The sequence below is a fragment of the Thrips palmi genome, unplaced genomic scaffold (genome assembly GCF_012932325.1).
Source record: "Thrips palmi isolate BJ-2018 unplaced genomic scaffold, TpBJ-2018v1 HiC_scaffold_17, whole genome shotgun sequence".
Lineage (NCBI taxonomy): Eukaryota > Metazoa > Arthropoda > Insecta > Thysanoptera > Thripidae > Thrips > Thrips palmi.
The window spans coordinates 10,621,911-10,640,452 of record NW_023144626.1 but is presented as its reverse complement, the minus strand read 5'-3'; the positions used below and the strand labels follow the sequence as shown (position 1 = coordinate 10,640,452).

At 48.5% G+C, this 18,542-nt stretch overlaps 2 protein-coding genes across 9 annotated transcripts; one reads left to right on the top strand and one right to left on the bottom strand.

Annotated features, from left to right (window-relative positions):
• Positions 1 to 1,774: 1,774 nt before the first annotated feature.
• On the bottom strand, positions 1,775 to 13,061 carry LOC117643302 (gastrula zinc finger protein xLCGF3.1-like). Of its 8 annotated transcripts, none has more exons than XR_004587613.1 (5): positions 12,979 to 13,061; positions 10,720 to 10,774; positions 10,032 to 10,162; positions 6,125 to 6,208; positions 2,647 to 2,968 (listed from the first exon to the last, which is right to left on the bottom strand). XR_004587613.1 is itself a non-coding variant. In XM_034382136.1 (5 exons), exons 1-5 carry the CDS (start codon positions 13,044 to 13,046, stop codon positions 2,845 to 2,847), a joined length of 441 nt encoding a protein of 146 aa, XP_034238027.1. In that variant the 5' UTR covers positions 13,047 to 13,061; the 3' UTR covers positions 2,647 to 2,844. The 8 variants fall into 8 exon arrangements, 7 of the variants coding, with proteins under 7 accessions (XP_034238026.1, XP_034238021.1, XP_034238023.1 ...); XM_034382136.1 differs by having other exon boundaries at positions 2,647 to 2,946; positions 6,125 to 6,209; XM_034382135.1 differs by lacking the exon at positions 12,979 to 13,061 and having other exon boundaries at positions 1,775 to 2,968; positions 10,720 to 10,855.
• LOC117643303 (oocyte zinc finger protein XlCOF6-like) lies at positions 10,453 to 18,091 on the top strand. The gene is made up of 3 exons (XM_034382138.1): positions 10,453 to 10,480; positions 16,786 to 16,859; positions 16,945 to 18,091. Exon 3 carries the CDS (start codon positions 16,986 to 16,988, stop codon positions 17,832 to 17,834), a length of 849 nt encoding a protein of 282 aa, XP_034238029.1. The 5' UTR covers positions 10,453 to 10,480; positions 16,786 to 16,859; positions 16,945 to 16,985; the 3' UTR covers positions 17,835 to 18,091.
• Positions 18,092 to 18,542: the final 451 nt, after the last annotated feature.

Genomic DNA, 18,542 nt, shown 5'->3' with positions numbered 1-18,542 from the left:
CTCACTGCCCGGTGGCGGTGCCATGGCGGGGCCCAGCACAGTGGGCCAGAAGACCGGTGGAGGCGGCCAAAACTCTAGACGCGTTTTGAGCTCCAGAGTCACTAGAGGGGGGGCCTCGAACCGAACGTGTGACCCCACCAATGGACTGGTCTCCGAAGGAAGAAACGATGGGGGTCACACGCTCGGTTCGAGGCCTGTTAGCAACTCTGGAGCTCAAACGCGTTAGAGTTTTGGCCGCTCGCCGTCTTCTGGCCCACGGTGCCAGGCCCGCATGCCCACTAGCGCGCGTGGTCGTGATGTATAATTAAATATGTCGCACCGCGAATAGCCACCATTCCTCGTACGCTGTTTGGACCTCGAGGGAAGCGTATCGGATGCCCGGTCAAACAAGCAAGTCTGCGGAGGCGCGGTCATGGTCGTGACGGACGTGCTTGTTGTCGCAGTCAGCGTGGTTGCAGGAGGGTGGGAGATTGTGAATGGTCAATGGCTCACAGTTTAAGCGGGTAATTCCTCAATCCGTGAATGATTGCCTCCAATGGGAATCGATTGGTGATGCCACACGTTGGTTCGAGGCCTGTTTAGCAACTCTGGAGCTCAAAACGCGTTTAGAGTTTTGGCCGCCTCCAGCGGTCTTCTGGCCCACGGTGCCCAGGCCCGCCTGCCCACTCAGCGCGCGTGGCGTGATGTTTATTAAAATATGTCGCCACCGCGAATAGCTCCGCCTTCCTCGTTACGCTGTTTTGGGGACCTCGAGGGAACGCGTATCGGATGCACCGGCAAACAAGCAAGTCTGCGGAGGCGGCGGCTCATGTGTCGTGACGGGACGTGCTTCTTTGTCGCAGTCGCGCGTGGTTGCGGGGAAGGGTGGGAGATTCGTGAATTGGTATAACTTGCTCACAGTTTTAATGTCTATGGGTAACGCTGCAAATCCAGTGGTAAGTTTACTTGCCACAAATTTGGGAGGCCGTTTTGAATGCCAAGAAATTGGAAGCCTTGGCCCGGAAATACTTCCTAGCTTGCCAAAACTTGGAAATCTTTAGAAGATTTCAGGTCAAAGCTTGCCAAATTTTGGCATTCCAACCGGCTTGCCAACCAGGAACCGTTTTTACCGTGTATTCACTGCAAATCCTGTGGTAAGTTCACTTGCCACAAATTTGGCAAGCCGGTTTGAATGCCAAAATTTGGCAAGAAAACTTACTACAGGATTTGCAGTGAATACACGGTAAAAACGGTTCCTGGTTTTCCCTGGAAGCCCATGGTAATGACAAGCGATATCCAGGAAGTTCCTCGGAAAACCACGCGCTTGAAACGTTACGAAGTGATTTCAGCATACGTAGTGCAAGTGCAAACTAATTAAGTTTGTTATACAAAGAAATGGTTCGTGAATTATGTGAACTATTTTCTTTGCAAGCTCACGTGTGCTCGAAACACTTTGTTATACGAAGCTGCTACTTTAATCCGTAAGGGCTATTAAGCTTGTAAGGTTTCCAGAGTGCAGGGACAGTTTATACCGAGTACGTAATTGTGACGAGCAGATGTCCATTTGATACAAAGTTGATCAACACTCAAATCATCAACACTCAAATCTATAGATTAGATCCTATCAGTTAATCTCACAATTGCCTACTCAGGGCTAATTTTCTCATGCCGATTCCGTATCTATGAGTATAATTGGGGAGTCAGCACGAAAAATGAAACTTGCTTTACAGGCCGATTTTGGCGTAACTGACCGGGTGCCAGAGTGGGGGCGCGCGTATGGAAATACAATAGAAGCCACACTCGATTCTATTTTTTATTGAGGAAGCAGCGGATGTTAAAAAACAAGAGTTCAGAGATTCGTTGAAGTCTACTTATGGTATGATCTTACCGGGCTTCAAAATCCAGGTCAAGTTAAGAAGAAAATTGCATTGCTCTGGTCAAAAGAAACACATTTTTTGAACAAAGTGCATGGTTCATGTGAGTGACACAAATCATTTTTTCAACCCTCTCGGCTGCAAATTTAAAACAAAACCGAAACTACTTCGGCTCATTCTGATACCAAATTGCACCCCGAAAGAGGCAGCAGAGTGTGGGTGACGTGGTGCCCTTTGAGATGGCTTCCTCGACTGAACTTCTTCGTGCAGACCGTGCACTCAAAACGCTTCTCTCCGGTGTGAGTCAGGAGGTGCAACTTGAGATCATCTCCTCGACTGAACTTCTTCGCGCAAACAGTGCACGCGAAATGCTTCTCTCCTGTGTGAGTGAGCAGGTGCCTTTGAAAATGTCCTCTTTGCCTGAACTTCTTAGTGCAAACCATGCACTCAAAAGGTTTCTCACCGGTGTGGGTACGGAGGTGCACCTTGAGTCCATTTCCAGAACGGAACTTCTTCCTGCAGACCGTGCACTCGAAGGGTTTCTCCCCGGTGTGGGTGAGGAGGTGCTTTTTGAGTGTGCTTCGTTGACTGAACTTCTTGGTGCAAACCATGCACTCAAAAGGTTTCTCACCGGTGTGGGTACGGAGGTGCACCTTGAGTTCATTTCCAGAACGGAACTTCTTCCTGCAAATCGTGCACTCGAAGGGTTTCTCTCCGGTGTGGGTGAGGAGGTGCCTTTCGAGATCGTTTCCTCGACTGAACTTCTTCGTACAAACCGTACACTCAAAACTCCTCTCACCAGTGTGGGTGACGAGGTGCCTTTTGAGATGGCTTCCCTGACTGAACTTCTTCATGCAGACCGTGCACTCAAAACGCTTCTCTGCGATGTGAGTGAGGAGGTGCCTTTGGAGGTCTCTTCTATTCCTGATCATCTTCCTGCAGACCGTGCACTCTAAAGGCTGCTCCCCGCAGTCGACCCTTAAATGCAACCTTAGCGCTGAAGGCGAGAAGCACACTTGACTGCAAATGGCGCACTGGGCGGGCATTTTACCGGAAACGAAATATCTGAGTCGATTCTTCCAAAATGTGTACCCTGTTGATCAGAAATGTACAAACTAGTGAGACTGGGCGTTACAGTGCACAAGTGTAAGCTCAGTGGAACCAGCACGACGGTCCCTATCGATAGGCTCGTAAGTCCGAGCGGCGGGAACGTAGGAGCGCAAGGCCGTCCGCCCGGGACATACCGTCGTATCTCGCCCGGGTCGCTACGTACACGGTGAAACCGATGTCTGGAAATTTCCAGACATTTTTTCCCATGGCCGTTTTTTTCCAGACAATGTCTGGAAATGTCTACTTTTTCCAGATAATGTCTGGAAATGGTCAAATCCCAGATATATATCTGGAAAAAAACCGGCATTTCCAGACAATGTCTGGAAATAACATTTTCCAGATAATATCTGGAAATTTCCCAGATAATGTCTGGAAACAAAGGCCTTGACGCCGAGGTCCACGGATTTGCGACCTGGGGGTCCCCGATGGTGTCCTCGAGGTCGCCAGGACACGAGGAGTCCAACGCCGAGGTCGCCGACGCTCTAGGACAAGCGGTTCCGGAGATACGAGGACGTACCACAAGGAGTCCGTCAAAGCAACTTTTTAGTTGGAGGCCAAAATCATCATCGGCCTCTGGCTGCGTTCCACTTGGGTGTCCGGGACTTTTCACTTCAGCATCGTGTAAGGTAGTGCTAGACTACCAGGAACCCGTCAGAGGTCGCCGTCGGACCACCGGTGCGCCAGGATGCCGACGTACGCGGCTGCTGTGCCGCCACACGGTTCAACACCGTTGTCGCCACCACCCAGGTGGTCCCCGATGGTGTCCTCGAGGTCCCTAGCACACGGGGAGTCCAACGCCAAGGTCGCCGACGCTCTAGGACAAGCGGTTCCGGAGATACGAGGACGTACCGCAAGGAGTCCGTCAAAGCAACGTTTTAGTTGGAGGCCAAAATCATCATCGGCTCTGGCTGCGTTCCACTTGGGTGTCCGGGACTTTTGACTTCAGCATAGTGTTAAGGTAGTGCTAGACTACCAGGAACCCGTCAGGGGTCGCCGTCGGACCAACGGTGCGCCCAGGATGCCGACGAACGTGAGGCACGCCGGAGCGCCGTGGCGTGCCGGGTGCCTAAACAATCGTCGCCACCGCCGCGGCCGCTCCCGCCGGGTCCTCCGCCCCAACCGCGAGCTTGGACGACGGAGGCCGACGCCGTTGGCACCGACGCCGCCGACACGTGCTTAGTCGGCCGTTAGTGTGCTCCAACGGGCGCTTCGGCCTCTGGCTGCGTTCCACTTGGGTGTCCGGGACTTTTGACTTGAGCACTGCGTTGGGGTGCTCCCGGGCAACCATGAACCCGTCAGGGGTCGCCGTCGGACTACCGGTGCGCCGAGGGTGCCGACGAAGTCAGGCACACTGGCGCGCCGTGGCGGGCAAGGTGCCTGAACGATCGCGTCGCCCCCGCCACCGCCGTGTCCTACGTCGCGATCCACAGCTTGGACGACGGAGGCCGACGCCCTTGGCGCCGACGCCGCCGACGTGTCCGTCAACGCCACCACGGCCAGGGCCGACGACGGTGACGACGGCGTCGTCTTTGACCGTGAAAGCACACGGTGGCGACGAAGGACACGCCGGCGGCATCAGCCGTCGTCCGGGCACGCGGCAGCGGCGTCGGCCCTGGCCGTGGTGGCGTTGACGGACACGTCGGCGGCGTCGGCGCCAAGGGCGTCGGCCTCCGTCGTCCAAGCTGTGGATCGCGACGTAGGACACGGCGGTGGCGGGGGCGACGCGATCGTTCAGGCACCTTGCCCGCCACGGCGCGCCAGTGTGCCTGACTTCGTCGGCACCCTCGGCGCACCGGTAGTCCGACGGCGACCCCTGACGGGTTCATGGTTGCCCGGGAGCACCCCAACGCAGTGCTCAAGTCAAAAGTCCCGGACACCCAAGTGGAACGCAGCCAGAGGCCGAAGCGCCCGTTGGAGCACACTAACGGCCGACTAAGCACGTGGTGGCGTCGACGTACACGTCGGCGGCGTCGGTGCCAACGGCGTCGGCCTCCGTCGTCCAAGCTCGCGGTTGGGGCGGAGGACCCGGCGGGAGCGGCCGCGGCGGTGGCGACGATTGTTTAGGCACCCGGCACGCCACGGCGCTCCGGCGTGCCTCACGTTCGTCGGCATCCTGGGCGCACCGTTGGTCCGACGGCGACCCCTGACGGGTTCCTGGTAGTCTAGCACTACCTTAACACTATGCTGAAGTCAAAAGTCCCGGACACCCAAGTGGAACGCAGCCAGAGGCCGATGATGATTTTGGCCTCCAACTAAAACGTTGCTTTGACGGACTCCTTGCGGTACGTCCTCGTATCTCCGGAACCGCTTGTCCTAGAGCGTCGGCGACCTCGGCGTTGGACTCCCCGTGTGCTGGGGACCACGAGGACACCATCGGGGACCACCTGGGTGGTGGCGACAACGGTGTTGAACCGTGTGGCGGCACAGCAGCCGCGTACGTCGGCATCCTGGGCGCACCGGTGTTCCGACGGCGACCTCTGACGGTTTCCTGGTAGTCTAGCACTACCTTAACACGATGCTGAAGTGAAAAGTCCCGGACACCCAAGTGGAACGCAGCCAGAGGCCGATGATGATTTTGGCCTCCAACTAAAAAGTTGCTTTGACGGACTCCTTGTGGTACGTCCTCGTATCTCCGGAACCGCTTGTCCTAGAGCGTCGGCGACCTCGGCGTTGGACTCCTCGTGTCCTGGGGACCTCGAGGACACCATCGGGGACCCCCAGGTCGCAAATCCGTGGACCTCGGCGTCAAGGCCTTTGTTTCCAGACATTATCTGGGAAATTTCCAGATATTATCTGGAAAATGTTATTTCCAGACATTGTCTGGAAATGCCGGTTTTTTTCCAGATATATATCTGGGATTTGACCATTTCCAGACATTATCTGGAAAAAGTAGACATTTCCAGACATTGTCTGGAAAAAAACGGCCATTTCCAGACAATGTCTGGAAATAGGAAAAAATGTCTGGAAATTTCCAGACATCGGTTTCACCGTGTAGCGTGCTATCTTTGCATCATTCCGTATCTACATAGCGCGCTACGTCGCGACCCGGGCGAGATACGACGGTATGTCCCGGGCGGACGGACTTGCGCTCCTACGTTCCCGCCGCTCGGACTTACGAGCCTATCGATAGGGACCGTCGAGCAGTCCAACACGGGACGAACCTGAGATTTGATGAGTTCAGAAGGACCTAGCCGACGTTGCGTAGAAGGATAAATCAGCTCTGCCAATGGGCAATGTGTCACGTTCTGTAAAAAGAGACGAGCAGGGTGAATGGCGGCTCACATTGAACGTTCAACAAAGAGGAAATTGACAAATGCTTCCAGCACAACTGCCTGATCATACTGATTTCTCTCGGCAGAAGTGAAAAAAAAAGAGATTACATACGAGTACATGATTGTTGTGTCAAGGTTTTCATTCAATGCAGACAGCGCACTTGGTATATGTTTACAATGAATTGGGGTATCTCCGAGAAAGAAGGGGTACTAACATTGTAAATTTTGTAATTATGGCTGATTCACATCCAAACGAATTGATCAAAGGAGTACGACACTTTGTGCCGCTCGTTTTAACGTCATGTCACTCCTAGAATGAATACACTCTCATTCCCAGAACGTGACATCACGTTGAAACGAACGTGACACGAATGCTCAAACGAACGTGACATTTTGTCACGTTCGTTCCAACGTTATGTCACGTTCCTGGAATGAGTGTAAGTGTGAAAAATGATTAGTTACTAAGACCGCCTCCTCCATGACCAAACACACAGTTTCAAGTGTGTCTGTAGCCACCACAAAATTTTCTCAAGCTACTCCAGTTAACGGTTCGACAAGTAATGCGAACGTGCTGTGAGTGAAGCTAATGCCGAGAACCCGCATACAAAATGCGTACAGTTTGTTGTTTTAAGCGAGGGGGCCACCACTCTCATTTCAGGCGTACACAAGATTACGGGATTACGGGAAATTTACTAGGGATTACGCGTGAAATTTTCGAAAATTGGTTCGAAAACGTTGAAAAATAGCTCAAAAACGTTGAAAAATGACAGAATTTTGTCAAGGATTACGTGATTACGCCATGGATTACCAGAGATTACCAGCCAATTTGTACACAGGATTACGGGGGTGGTGGCCCCCTCGGTTTTAAGCACTCTCAGGCTCGCTATTGACTTCAAGTACAGGGTATTGACACTGTCAGTAGCACCTCCAGTAATTTGTGCAACAATAATGCGTACTTATCGCTTTAGTAATTACAAGGTAGGTGTACGCCAGACCGTGTCTTGTCGTAACAGGCTTCGCGATGCTCCGCTAGTTACGACAATCCACGCCTGGCGTTTACACCTACCTTGGCCTGCGGCGCTTACTGCTTGCCTTCGGCAAGCATCACAGATTTTTAAGTTGAAGCAATGAGAAGAGCACTTTGTGGTGAAGGTTGAAGAAGAATATGCAGAGTATGCAAAAGTGCAGGGTTACAATTTTTTATGCACTCAAATCGAGGTCCAAAACTTTTTTGAGCCAATTCTTAATAGTGAGCTATTGAAACCACAGCAATTCAGTAAAACTTTTCCCGTGAAGGAGAGGTTTCTTTGGTGTGCTAGAAGGACAATGTCTATTGAGAAGACAATCCGCTAGCTGAAACTTAGGAGGAAATGTGTAAACGCAACGAGTCCGCAGACTTTCCAACCGACCCGGGGGGTATCTGCGAGCGGCGTTACCAGAGGTGTTACAAGTCCTAAATTTTTTAATTGCCTGACATTTCAATAGAACTTTATCGCTTTTACCGGTGCTTCTTATGACAATACTCCTTTTCTCCATTTAAATGATGAAAAAAATTTATCACTTTTGGGTTGGTTACTTGCGTTCATTACTTGAGCAAAAAATAATGAAACGTAGAGTCAGAAAGACGATAATACTGCAATTATTCTAGTTGTTCCCAGATGCTTGCACTGCTTTTAAAGGGGCTTGTAATAACTCTGGCATCCTTTACCGATTTTTTGGGCATGACTCAAGAAATCGGAGGGCGCCCTCACATCGAACTTCAACTCAAAGAAAATTTTATATGAAATTTTTGAGGATCAATGAATAAAAAGGAAAGTTAAAGTTACTGTACCTTTAAAAGTGCCTGGTTTGGGCTTGTCCATCCCCGGTTACCAGACCCCCGTACATTCTAAATAGAGTTGTTTCATCTACAGATAACACGATCTTGCCCCTTTGTCATTTTTAAAAACTTGTCGAGGCGGGGGCGGCCCCCCCTTTTTCCAAGACAGGAGTGATCTTTCTGCCAAAACTCGATTTTTCGCCGTTTTTTTAGGTGTTTTTTTGGCTATAAAAAAATGAACCAGTTGAGTAGGGTAGTGAAATTTCGCGTGTGCCGAGCCAAGAACATACCTAATAAGCCCGCAAAATCTCAGCCAGATCGGCCGAGCCGTTTTGGAGGGGTATTACACACACACAGACGACAGACAGACGGACAACAGACAGACAGACAAAACTTTTCAACCGCACTGGAGTAACGGGCTTCGCTATCGCTCAGCCAATTATTTATTATTTATATGTTTGTCGGCACCTTTTGACAAAAACTTTTCCCTTTTTAAATTTTATCCATTAAATTGTACGTATCTAAGAAGAAAATTTTCTACATTGCCTATTATGGTTGTATGCAATAGTGCGTGGTTACTGACGATAGAGTCAGTAAGAGGATGTGTGTTTAACTTCTGTGCACTGTAATTCAAAGGGTGAGACATCTCACCAATTTTCGGCGATACAAAATGTATCATCGAAAAAAGGGTCGTTAAAGAATGTATCACCGAAAAAAAGGTCGTATGCTAATGTATTACCGGCATAAAGGCGAGACATCAACGAGATTGGCCCTTATTTTTCTGAGGAAGGATCACCCTTTTTCGGTGACACATTCGTGTACTACCTTTTTTTTGGTGATACCAGGGGGTGGCAACGCTGTACACCTATGTTGACGCCATGTTCGGCCCCCCCCCCCTTAAATCATGGTTCTTTTCAAGGAGATACTCTCTGAACCCAGCAAAGGGAAACGAATGAAACTTGAGTGGGTATCAAGTTAAAAGGTCATATTAAAGTAATAATCAAACGAGAGCACACTTACGATCAATTTACTCCTTGAAACCGCATCGCAAAAACAAAGAAAAATTGGGTTTGTTAAAATCGCTAAAAGAAAAGTGTCTACTTATTTTTTCAAAACTTTAAATCTTGGAAAGTTTTTGGGTTTTTGAGTTGAAACCTGGCCTAAACACTTCCTCATTTCATATATTATCGTAATAACAAAACAGTTTGGCTCTAATAGACTTAGTACTTTGGATCTCGTCGAAGTAAACTGATGTGCTAGGGGTGGCCGAACATGGCGTCAAGAAAGATGCAGGGCGTTGCCACCCCCTGGTGATACATGCGTGTACGACCGTTTTTACGATGATACATTTTAGTATCACCCTTTTTCGGTGAGACAGTTATGTCTCACCCCTCAGAGAGTGAGATGTATCACCATTTGATTTTCAGTGTGCACACGCTACAGTCAATTCCTAGATTTCCCCGGAACTCCCTGGAAATTGCCCATGTCTTTACAGTAGGCTTCCAGGGAAAACCAAGAAACGTTCATACCGTGCAGTATTTACGACACTGGTACGCAAGAGCAGTGCGTCATGTTCTCCACTCGAACACTGCGAAGAACTAATCTTTGCAAGCTTTTAGGAGTGTAAGCTGTACAGCAGTGTTACGATAGACACTTCTAGCGAGGCCTGAAGCGAAGAATAAGAACATAAGCCGGAAACAGTTGCCAAATTACGCTCATTTCTTGATGAGGAATGTTCAAGGAAGCTTAATTTTGTAATACAATTTAATTTAAACCTGCCAAAACCCCCGAAAAAGGCCGATTTCTTGAACTGTTTCCGGTCTATGTTCTTCTTCTTGTTCTTCACTTCAGGCCTCGCTGGAAGTGTCTATTCACACGGACCGTGAGAGTTAGTCACATCCTTGCAAGTGTGACACAAGCCTGCGGAATAGCTGTACAAGACCAATCTATCGCCTACAACTGAAGAATGGCACTTACCTTTGCCTGCTGGGTCCCTGAGAAGTTGACGGTGGTGCCGTGTCAGCGTCAGAGGCCGCAGTGATCACGCAGGTGCAGAACTCCGCCGGTACGTCGGGACGGGGTCGCAGGCAGTCGCAGGCCAGGCGGTGCTGAACAGAAGACAGTGTTGTTTCAGTGCGTGGCTCACCTCAGCCACCCAGTCGATCAGCCGCCGCCTCACGGCGGTCGTGCTGAGCGCCTCTTCCGCCCGTCCTCGCGTCCCGCGGGTGCACAGTCACCCTCCACTGTAATTTGCTTTTACTTCCATCGTTATCCGTGACAGCCGAGGCAAGGGCCCTCCGAATTGTCTATAAACACGGCGACGCCGCTCTGCACGGTCCAAAGGAGAAAGGGGCAGCCCATCAGGCAGACCGACTAGAGGTAAGAGGTATACTGGGAAACGTCGCGCTGTTTCTTCCTGCCACAGTGTTTGTAACTCCTTGCCACAAATTTGGCAAGCTTTGTTTTGAATGGCTAAATTTGGCAGGCCTGGTTCTAATATACTCCCCAGCTCACCGAACACTGTCAAGTTAATGGGGATTTCGATCTTGCCAATTTGTGGCATTCAAAAGGGCTTGCAGCAAATTTAGTGGCAAGCAAACTTGCCACAGGCTTTGCAGCAAAAAGTTACTAGAGCTCGGTTTAACGTAACAATGTAGTGCCTTACCTGTGAGTTGATTACGATGGAGTTTGCGGAGTGGGGTCTCAGCGTATCAGGGTACCTGCAAGGAAAGTCCGAGCGAAAGTTGACAAAGTCTCTCAGTAAAGAAGTTGAAAGGCATGATCTTAGCGTAACAGGGTACCGAGAGGAAATTTCAAATGGAAGTTGACAAAAGTCCCTTAGTGAATTGGTTGAGCGATATGGTCGTGGCGTAACACGGTACCTAGAGTAACGTTAGCACGAAAGTGGACAAAGTCTCTCTGGATAGAAGTAGAGAAGCTATGGTCTTAGCGTAACAGGGTATCAAGAGTGAAGTTGGCACGGGAGTTGACAAAAAGCAACGTGAACGGTGTATGGGAAATTGGGAGGAAAAGCGTCTGAATCGCCACTCTGCCGGTGAGTTAGTATACTATAGCCTTCTATCTCGCTTTCGATCGTTGTTCCCTTCTATCTTCCGTTGGAACCAGCTACTCCTCAGGACCTTTTCTTAAATTCTACTTCATTGCCTTTACTCTCTAATCCCTCGTTTAAGCGAGCGAACCTCACTGTCCGGGATTATTTTTAAAAATTCTTGTCGAAAACTGACCCCGAAGCCTAAACAAAATGCGACATCCCCTTTTTTTAATTTAAAAATATTTTCTTCAACTTAAACCCCTTTTTTCGTTTCCATTTTTTTTCCTTTTAAGGGAATAAGGCAAAAAAATTTTTTTTGCTTGTTTTTCTCTTGGAAAAAAGTTTCCCGAAATTTCATTTGAAAAGGAAAAATTGCTTCAAATTTTCCGTCTTTTGGACAGTTTCAGGCAACTTTTTAAAAAAACTTTTTGTGCAAATTGCGATAAAAAAAATAGGGAAAATCCATTTTTCTAAAAATAGCCGCATAACAGAAATTTTTCCAAATTCGTTTATTCCCAAAAATTTTGGGGACGTAAATTGCAGTTCTGCAAATTTGTTTTTTTCAAATTAAGTAAAAAAAAACCTAATTAATGGGGTTCTTTGAAAATAACGATTCTCAAATGTATCTTTAAAAAGTCCCAAAATTTTTTTATTCTACCCCTGGAATTGTCCTAACAAAGTGGGTTTTTTCCCTAAAAAAAATGGGGTTTTAGGGGCTAACCCCCAAAAGAGAACCCAAGGTAAAAAATCCGGGGGGGTTTTTAAAAACCCCAACCAAACCCTTTGAAAAAACCTGATGCCACAATCCCCAAATCACCGTAATCTCTTGGTTCCTATCGCGATTTTTTGGGGTTTTTTTGGGAAAAAAAAATTAATGTCCCGAAGGGAAAAAAATTTTTTGACTTGCAAACGAAAAAGTTGAACCTCAAAAAAAGTTAAAAACCAAAAAACAAAGCCCAAATCTGAGGGAGGGGGCCCGGGCCGCAAACCCCCCCAGCAGTTTCGGAGCCCTCCCGTTTTGTTCCCTTTTCATTTTTTAGCCCATGAGTTTTTTTGGGCTACCAAATTCGAATCATTTCGGCGGTTTTTTCCGAACCGTTACGGTTCTGCCCTTTAATTTTTTGTTAATTAGGGGGGTTTTTCCTCTTTCAAGTAAGATTATTTGAAAAGCAACAGTTCCCTCCCAAGATCCTTTCAAAATCAGAAAAATTTCCCCTTCCCCGTAAATTTTTTGGGACTTTATAAAAATCGGGGTAATTTTACCTTTAAAAATACGGGTTATCAAAATTAGCAGCAAACCTTAAATTATTGATAGGGGGAAAAAAAAAACCCAAATTTTTATGAATTTTAAGGAAAAGCCTTGAAAGTAAAAAGGAGGACACTAAATTTTTAAAGGGTTTTTTTCGTCTTTTTTTCCTAAAAGGGGCCGAAAGGGGGGCCCCCCCGCCCAAAAAAACGGCCCCCCTCCCCTGTTAAAAGTTCGTTTCGGGAGTAATGCCCGGCCCGGCCCCCCGCACCGGCGGCCACGCCCCCCGCCTTCAAAACCCCCCTGGGTCCGTTTTACGATTTCCAGAGGCTTTTCCCCTTCCCTACTTTTCCCAGCCCCTATGTTGGGGAAAAAAAAACCTTGGAACACGCGGACGGGGGGGGGTTTTAACAAAATCGTGGATGATATTTTCATCACTTCCAAATGATGACGGTCTCATCACAAGTTGATGACATTTTCGTCAAAGGTCCTATACTTATTGCATGGGCGTGAAAACAATCTCATCAAATCTTTTGATAACACTCTTGTAAGGAAAATTAGCCTTGAAATTGCCATCAAGTGACGACCCAAATTTTCACAGTGCTATTACCTCGTCTTTGTTTTACCTGAAGTGTCGCAGAAGTGGCCGGGTTGCTTCCGACACGATTCTCTCAAATGCTGGCACGACAGCCATCCTGATGACTTGCGAAAATCGTAAAACGTTGCGGAGACGTCCAACTGCGTGGACAACCAGTGCACCGACCGCTTGCTATACCTGCCCTGCAAGTCACCCCGGCCGGTGCCGCCCGCGCCGTTTTCCAGCAGACTGACTCCGAGAGTCGTTCTCGTCGCTCTGTCTCTCTCGCATCTTTCCGGCACGCCCCATGAGTGCAGGAGAGACACAGCTACGAAAACGACTCTCGGAATCAGTCTGCAGGCAGCGGGGTGATTCTGAACTCTGCTTGACTGTGCTGCATCGGGAGGCTCCTTCACTGGTAAAACTATAACGTAGTATTACCCTCTGTTTTCAAGCGTAAGCAGTTTACGTTCGAAATCAAGCGTAACAGGCTCATTCGCCAAGATTCCCCCTACCTACATGCATGGGGGAATTTCCAGAGTTTCAAGCGTAACGTCTTCAAGCGTAACTTTATGCTTGACTCAAGCATACAGTTACGCTTTAGTTTTACCAGTGTTGAGTGCGAGAAAGTCAGCAGCAAAACCACGTGGACGGTTATTCGGACTCCAGGCCCTCATTCACTCGCAGATGTTTTATGAAAGAGAAAGTGTAACGCTCGAGGCGCCTCGTGACACCGCGCGTGATGAATGGGCAGCACACTGATTCCGAGGGTCGTTTTCGTCGCTCTGTCCCTGTTGCGCTCAAGGGGTGTTCCGTACAGGTGCGAGGGAGGCAGAGCGACGAAAACGACTCTCGGAATCACTCTGCTGCGCTCGCTGCCGAGAGATTCCGTGCGTGTGAGTTTAAGTGGCCGGGCGGAGGCCGTAACGCAACGCCCGGACGGCGAGCGGTCGGCTGCGTCCAGACGCATCATTTTTTGATATCCGTTAGATCCCGAATTTTACAGAAGGGTGCATGTACTACTAAACGCCTTAAGGCGTTCCTTAGTTCATTAATCGATTGCCGTTTAATTTCGTTTAAATGTACCATGGAACACCCGCCGGAACGCTCCAAAGTAAAGAATCTCCATATAATGGTGAAAACTCTCTACATTTTGGAGGTGCACGTTAGGCATTGTTTTTGACAGTAAACTACGTATTTTTTATGTAAAAGTAATACTTTAAAGTATTTTTTAAGCAATTATGACTAATTTCCTTTGCAAAATTATTAACGAAAATAAATTGTCAGAACAATATTTAACAATTCCTAAGTATACTCAGGAATTGTCTGTTTAAGACCTTTAAGAAACGAAAAGTACACTCTCATTCCAGGAACGTGACATCACGTTAAAACGAACGTGACAAAATGTCACGTTCGTTTGAGCATTGCGTCACGTTCGTTTGAATGTGAACAAGCTTATTTTTGGCCAATTCACACCTAAACGAATGTGACACAATGCTCAAACGAACGTGACATTTTGTTTGTCGTCACGTTCGTTTCAACGTGATGTCACGTTCCTGGAATGACAGTGTACGTATTTTGTCTGCACAAATCACTTGAAAGTATACTGACAAATGGATTGAAAACTCAGTAACGTGCTGAGAGTGCCGGAAACAGCATTTCGAGAGTCTAAATATTTTTTTTTTCTGCGCTGCCTGATCGTGTTTGTCGTCGCGGACAAAGCAGCCCATACCTCCAGTGTGGTGGTTGGCCGGACTGAGACGCTGGGCTGGCGTGCCAACAAGGCCGAGACGGGCACCAGGAATGAGGTGCAGATGCGCAGGGATAGATAGCAGCATGAGGGGAAAAATATATGGCAAGGCTGCCGGCCGGGTCTGCGGGCTGTTTTCGAAGAGACCTGTCGTCGCCGCGTCTCCGTCGCACTGCACGGGCCCGCCCTGTGGGTGTGTGAGAGAGCTAGAGCGACGGGGCACCGTGCGGAATGTGGCCTGTCTGCCCGACGTGCCTCCCCCTGCCCGAGCCCTGCCTCCGTCCGCCCGCTAGCGGGAGCTCTCGGTGGAGGTTGCGGCCCGCCGCATAAGTAAAGCGACTCTGCATAAGTTACGGACGTTTAGAATGGCTAACCTTAAACCAGTCGCCGGCCTTTTCCCCCCATTTTTCAGGGGTCAGCCTGCGAGGTCGCGGCCCGGCTCATATTGCTGTCAGGGACAAGTTGGGTCGGGTCAGTTTATTAAAGGGCCGAGCTGCGATTCAGAAGAGTCGCTCTGCACAGTGGGCCAGAAGACCGGTGGAGGCGGCCAAAACTCTAGACGCGTTTTGAGCTCCAGAGTCGCTAAACAGGACTCGAACCGAACGTGTGACCCCACCAATGGATTGCTCCTTGAACGAGGAAGCCGTTGGTGGGGTCACACGCTCGGTTCGAGTCCCATGTAGCGACTCTGGAGCTCAAAACTCGTCTAGAGTTTTGGCCGCCTCCACCGGTCTTCTGGCCCACTGTGCTCTGTCTCTGTCGCACTCGTGTGGCTCTCCTGAGGGTGCGAGGGAGACAGAGCGACGAACCGCTCGACTGGATGTGTCGCCGAGGAGGTTGAATGCGCCGCTGGGATTAGCGGAAGGGATAGGAAGGGATTGGATACAGAAAGGGGTCGGCGCTGAATGGGCGAGACAGGCGGCCGCGCAGGCAAAGCTCCTGAAGTTTAAAGCCAAAGTATTGTTGCCCTGGACAATGTGGCCGCCAGTGGAGTGGCACTGGCCGTCCAGTTCTTGTAATAAATACTGCAAACACGATACCACTTTTCGCCGCGGCTGGACCATGGCGACGACACAAAAGGCGGGGCGGGCCGCTGCGTCACGCGTCTCCCCCCCCTCTCAAAAATACCGGTCCTGCACCCAAATTTGGGTACGGAAATTTCAGTACACAAATCTGGGCAGTAAAACTTTTGGTCCTCCCACAAAATTTTTCCATCGGTAGAACCTAACAAAGTATTTTGAGCAAATATGTAAGCTACAAACTATTTAGTTTGTTCTACGAATGATACAGTTAGTAGATGATGAATCATTGCCGTTGTAAGCTTATGGACGCTCTAAATGCTTCACGGTAAAAAAGTAATTCGTTGATCGAACGAAATTTTCATTGATTCCGTGATACCGAATGGAACGAATAGTCTGTTGGTACGACGAACAATCCGTTCACGGAGCAAAATGTTAGTTGCGCTAACAGATTGCTAGTTTTACCAACAAAATTTTCGTTACTCGGACACATTTTTTCAGTAATCAAGGAAACAACGAACTTTTTCGTTGGGTCAACGAATTCCCTTTTTCCGTGTTTATCAGCAAGCTACTTTTCTTTGTAAGGCCGAAAATAGTAAGGTTTTCAGAGTGTTTGTGTGTACTCTATATACACGGGTTTACAAGAATGCGGTTCGTGGCGTGTGCTAGTTACTAAAAAAAGTCATGAGCAACCAGAATTTTAGTGCCAGTTACTAGAATGTGTAGTAAAGTAGGAACCAACCAACCAGAATTCCTTAAAAAAATGCCACTGCTACATAGTTAGCGTTCGTCTTGTAAAAAAGACTACACTTTCGGTGCCGTTAGGACTCTTGTCTGGTAAAAATAACTGAAATTTTTAGAGGCGTGTGTGCTATTGAAGCTTAGTGTATTCACTCACTTTAACTTTGGAATGTCCCAAGCCCAATACTGTTCTTACCAGCCTTTACAACACCGTCCCCGTCTCACTTGACGGTTAGGCCCGGTACGAATCGTACTCTGCTTTTGTCCGTCCGCAACTGCGTGTGCCGAACTTGAGTTTAAGAACCCTAACCCACCCTTGTAACACCCTGTTCGTCTCACTTTGCAGGTCGCGACTCTTAGTCCAACTTCATCTCTCCTTGTCACGTCGCTCAGGACCCTCCGAACCGCCACATTTCCCAGGTACGTGGTACGTCCTGTTAACGTCGCAGTGTTGTCCGTATGGTCCCTCTCAGTAACGAGTTGTCCTTGTAACTCCAATTGACAGGGACAACGTCTTTTGTAACGCCCTCGCAGACGTTCGAGAAGATGCCAGTCCAGTGCGCAGTTTGCGGTCGACGGTTCGTCTGGTCGTCATCGCTATCCGTGCATTCAAGGATCCACACCGGAGAGAAGCCCTTCGAGTGTAAAGTGTGCATGAAAAAGTTCACTCAGAGAGGACTCCTTACGCGCCACCTCCGCACCCACACCGGAGAGAAGCCCTTCGAGTGCACTGTCTGCATGAAGAAGTTCTCTCAGAAAGGACAACTTACAATGCATCTCCGCACCCACACCGGAGAGCAGCCCTTCGAGTGCACTGTCTGCATGAAGAAGTTTAGTCTAAGAGATACGCTCAAAAGGCATCTTCTCATTCACACCGGAGAGAAGCCTTTCGAGTGCGCGGTCTGCATGAGGGATTTTCGCGATGTTCAATCCCTGAAGGAGCACCTCCTCGTCACCCACACCGAAAAGCTTTTTGAGTGCACGGTTTGCACAAAGAAGTTCAGTACGGGAAAAACTCTGAAGAAGCACGTCATGACGCACACTGGACAGAGGCCTTTTGAGTGCACGGTCTGCATGAAGAAGTTCCGTATGGGAGGCGCCCTGAAGAAGCACCTCGTCACCCACACTGGAGAAAAGCCTTTTGAGTGTACGGTCTGCATGAAAACGTTCCTTGACACAGGAAGCCTTAAAAGGCACCTGCTTACGCACACCGGGGAGAAACCGTTTGAATGCACAGTCTGCAGTAAGAAGTTTATCTCATCGTCAAACCTCCGTGTACACATTCGGACGCACACTGGTGAGAAGCCCTTCGAGTGTGCGGTTTGCACCAAGAAATTTAAGCACATGGCTTCCCTCCGGCACCACATCCGCGCCCACACTGCGAAGATGTCTTGAATGCCCGGTATGCGCTTTTAACCAGCTTCCGCTGAAAACTCTACCATTCCCGTGCTGTTGGGAAGCCTTTAAGTTTCGGTCGACATTTGGTGAAGGCATGAACGCCGTGGGTAGTAATTTGGTTCTGATATTTTGTTTTATTTTATTTCGTAATCCGATGTATTGCAATACTTGACAAGCAGATGACACTGTGCCTAATGTTAGATGGCTGATAAGAACTTTAATTTCGTTTGATTTTGAAGTTTGTTGTTTATTTAGCGCACGGTTCAAGTTATTTTATTTTTCTCTGTTTTTTTTCTACATTCGCAATACTGAAAATTCTGTATGGAAAATAGTTTTTACTGTTCCAAATTGTTTGCTTTTAAGTTTACAAATGAGCCTCAAATCAAAAGTTGTGGAACCTTTATTTTAATTTTCAACTAAGTCGAAGTCTTTTATAACGTACGAGGTTTGCGGAGAGGTGTATAGCAGTGATTGTAAGGACAAAATGCTGAGGGCTACTTCTCTTTACACTTAATTTCCTGCAAAAATTTTGTTAAACGAGTTGCGTGTTGACGTCTCTCTCATAATGTGATATTTTTTCCACAAAGTGCGCCAAATGAAACCGGGTTTTCTTCTTATTTTGCAAATGATTCGCTAATGCTCAAAATAATAATGCTGTACATGGAACGGACCTGCATTGTGCACCCTGTGTTCCTTTCAACGTGA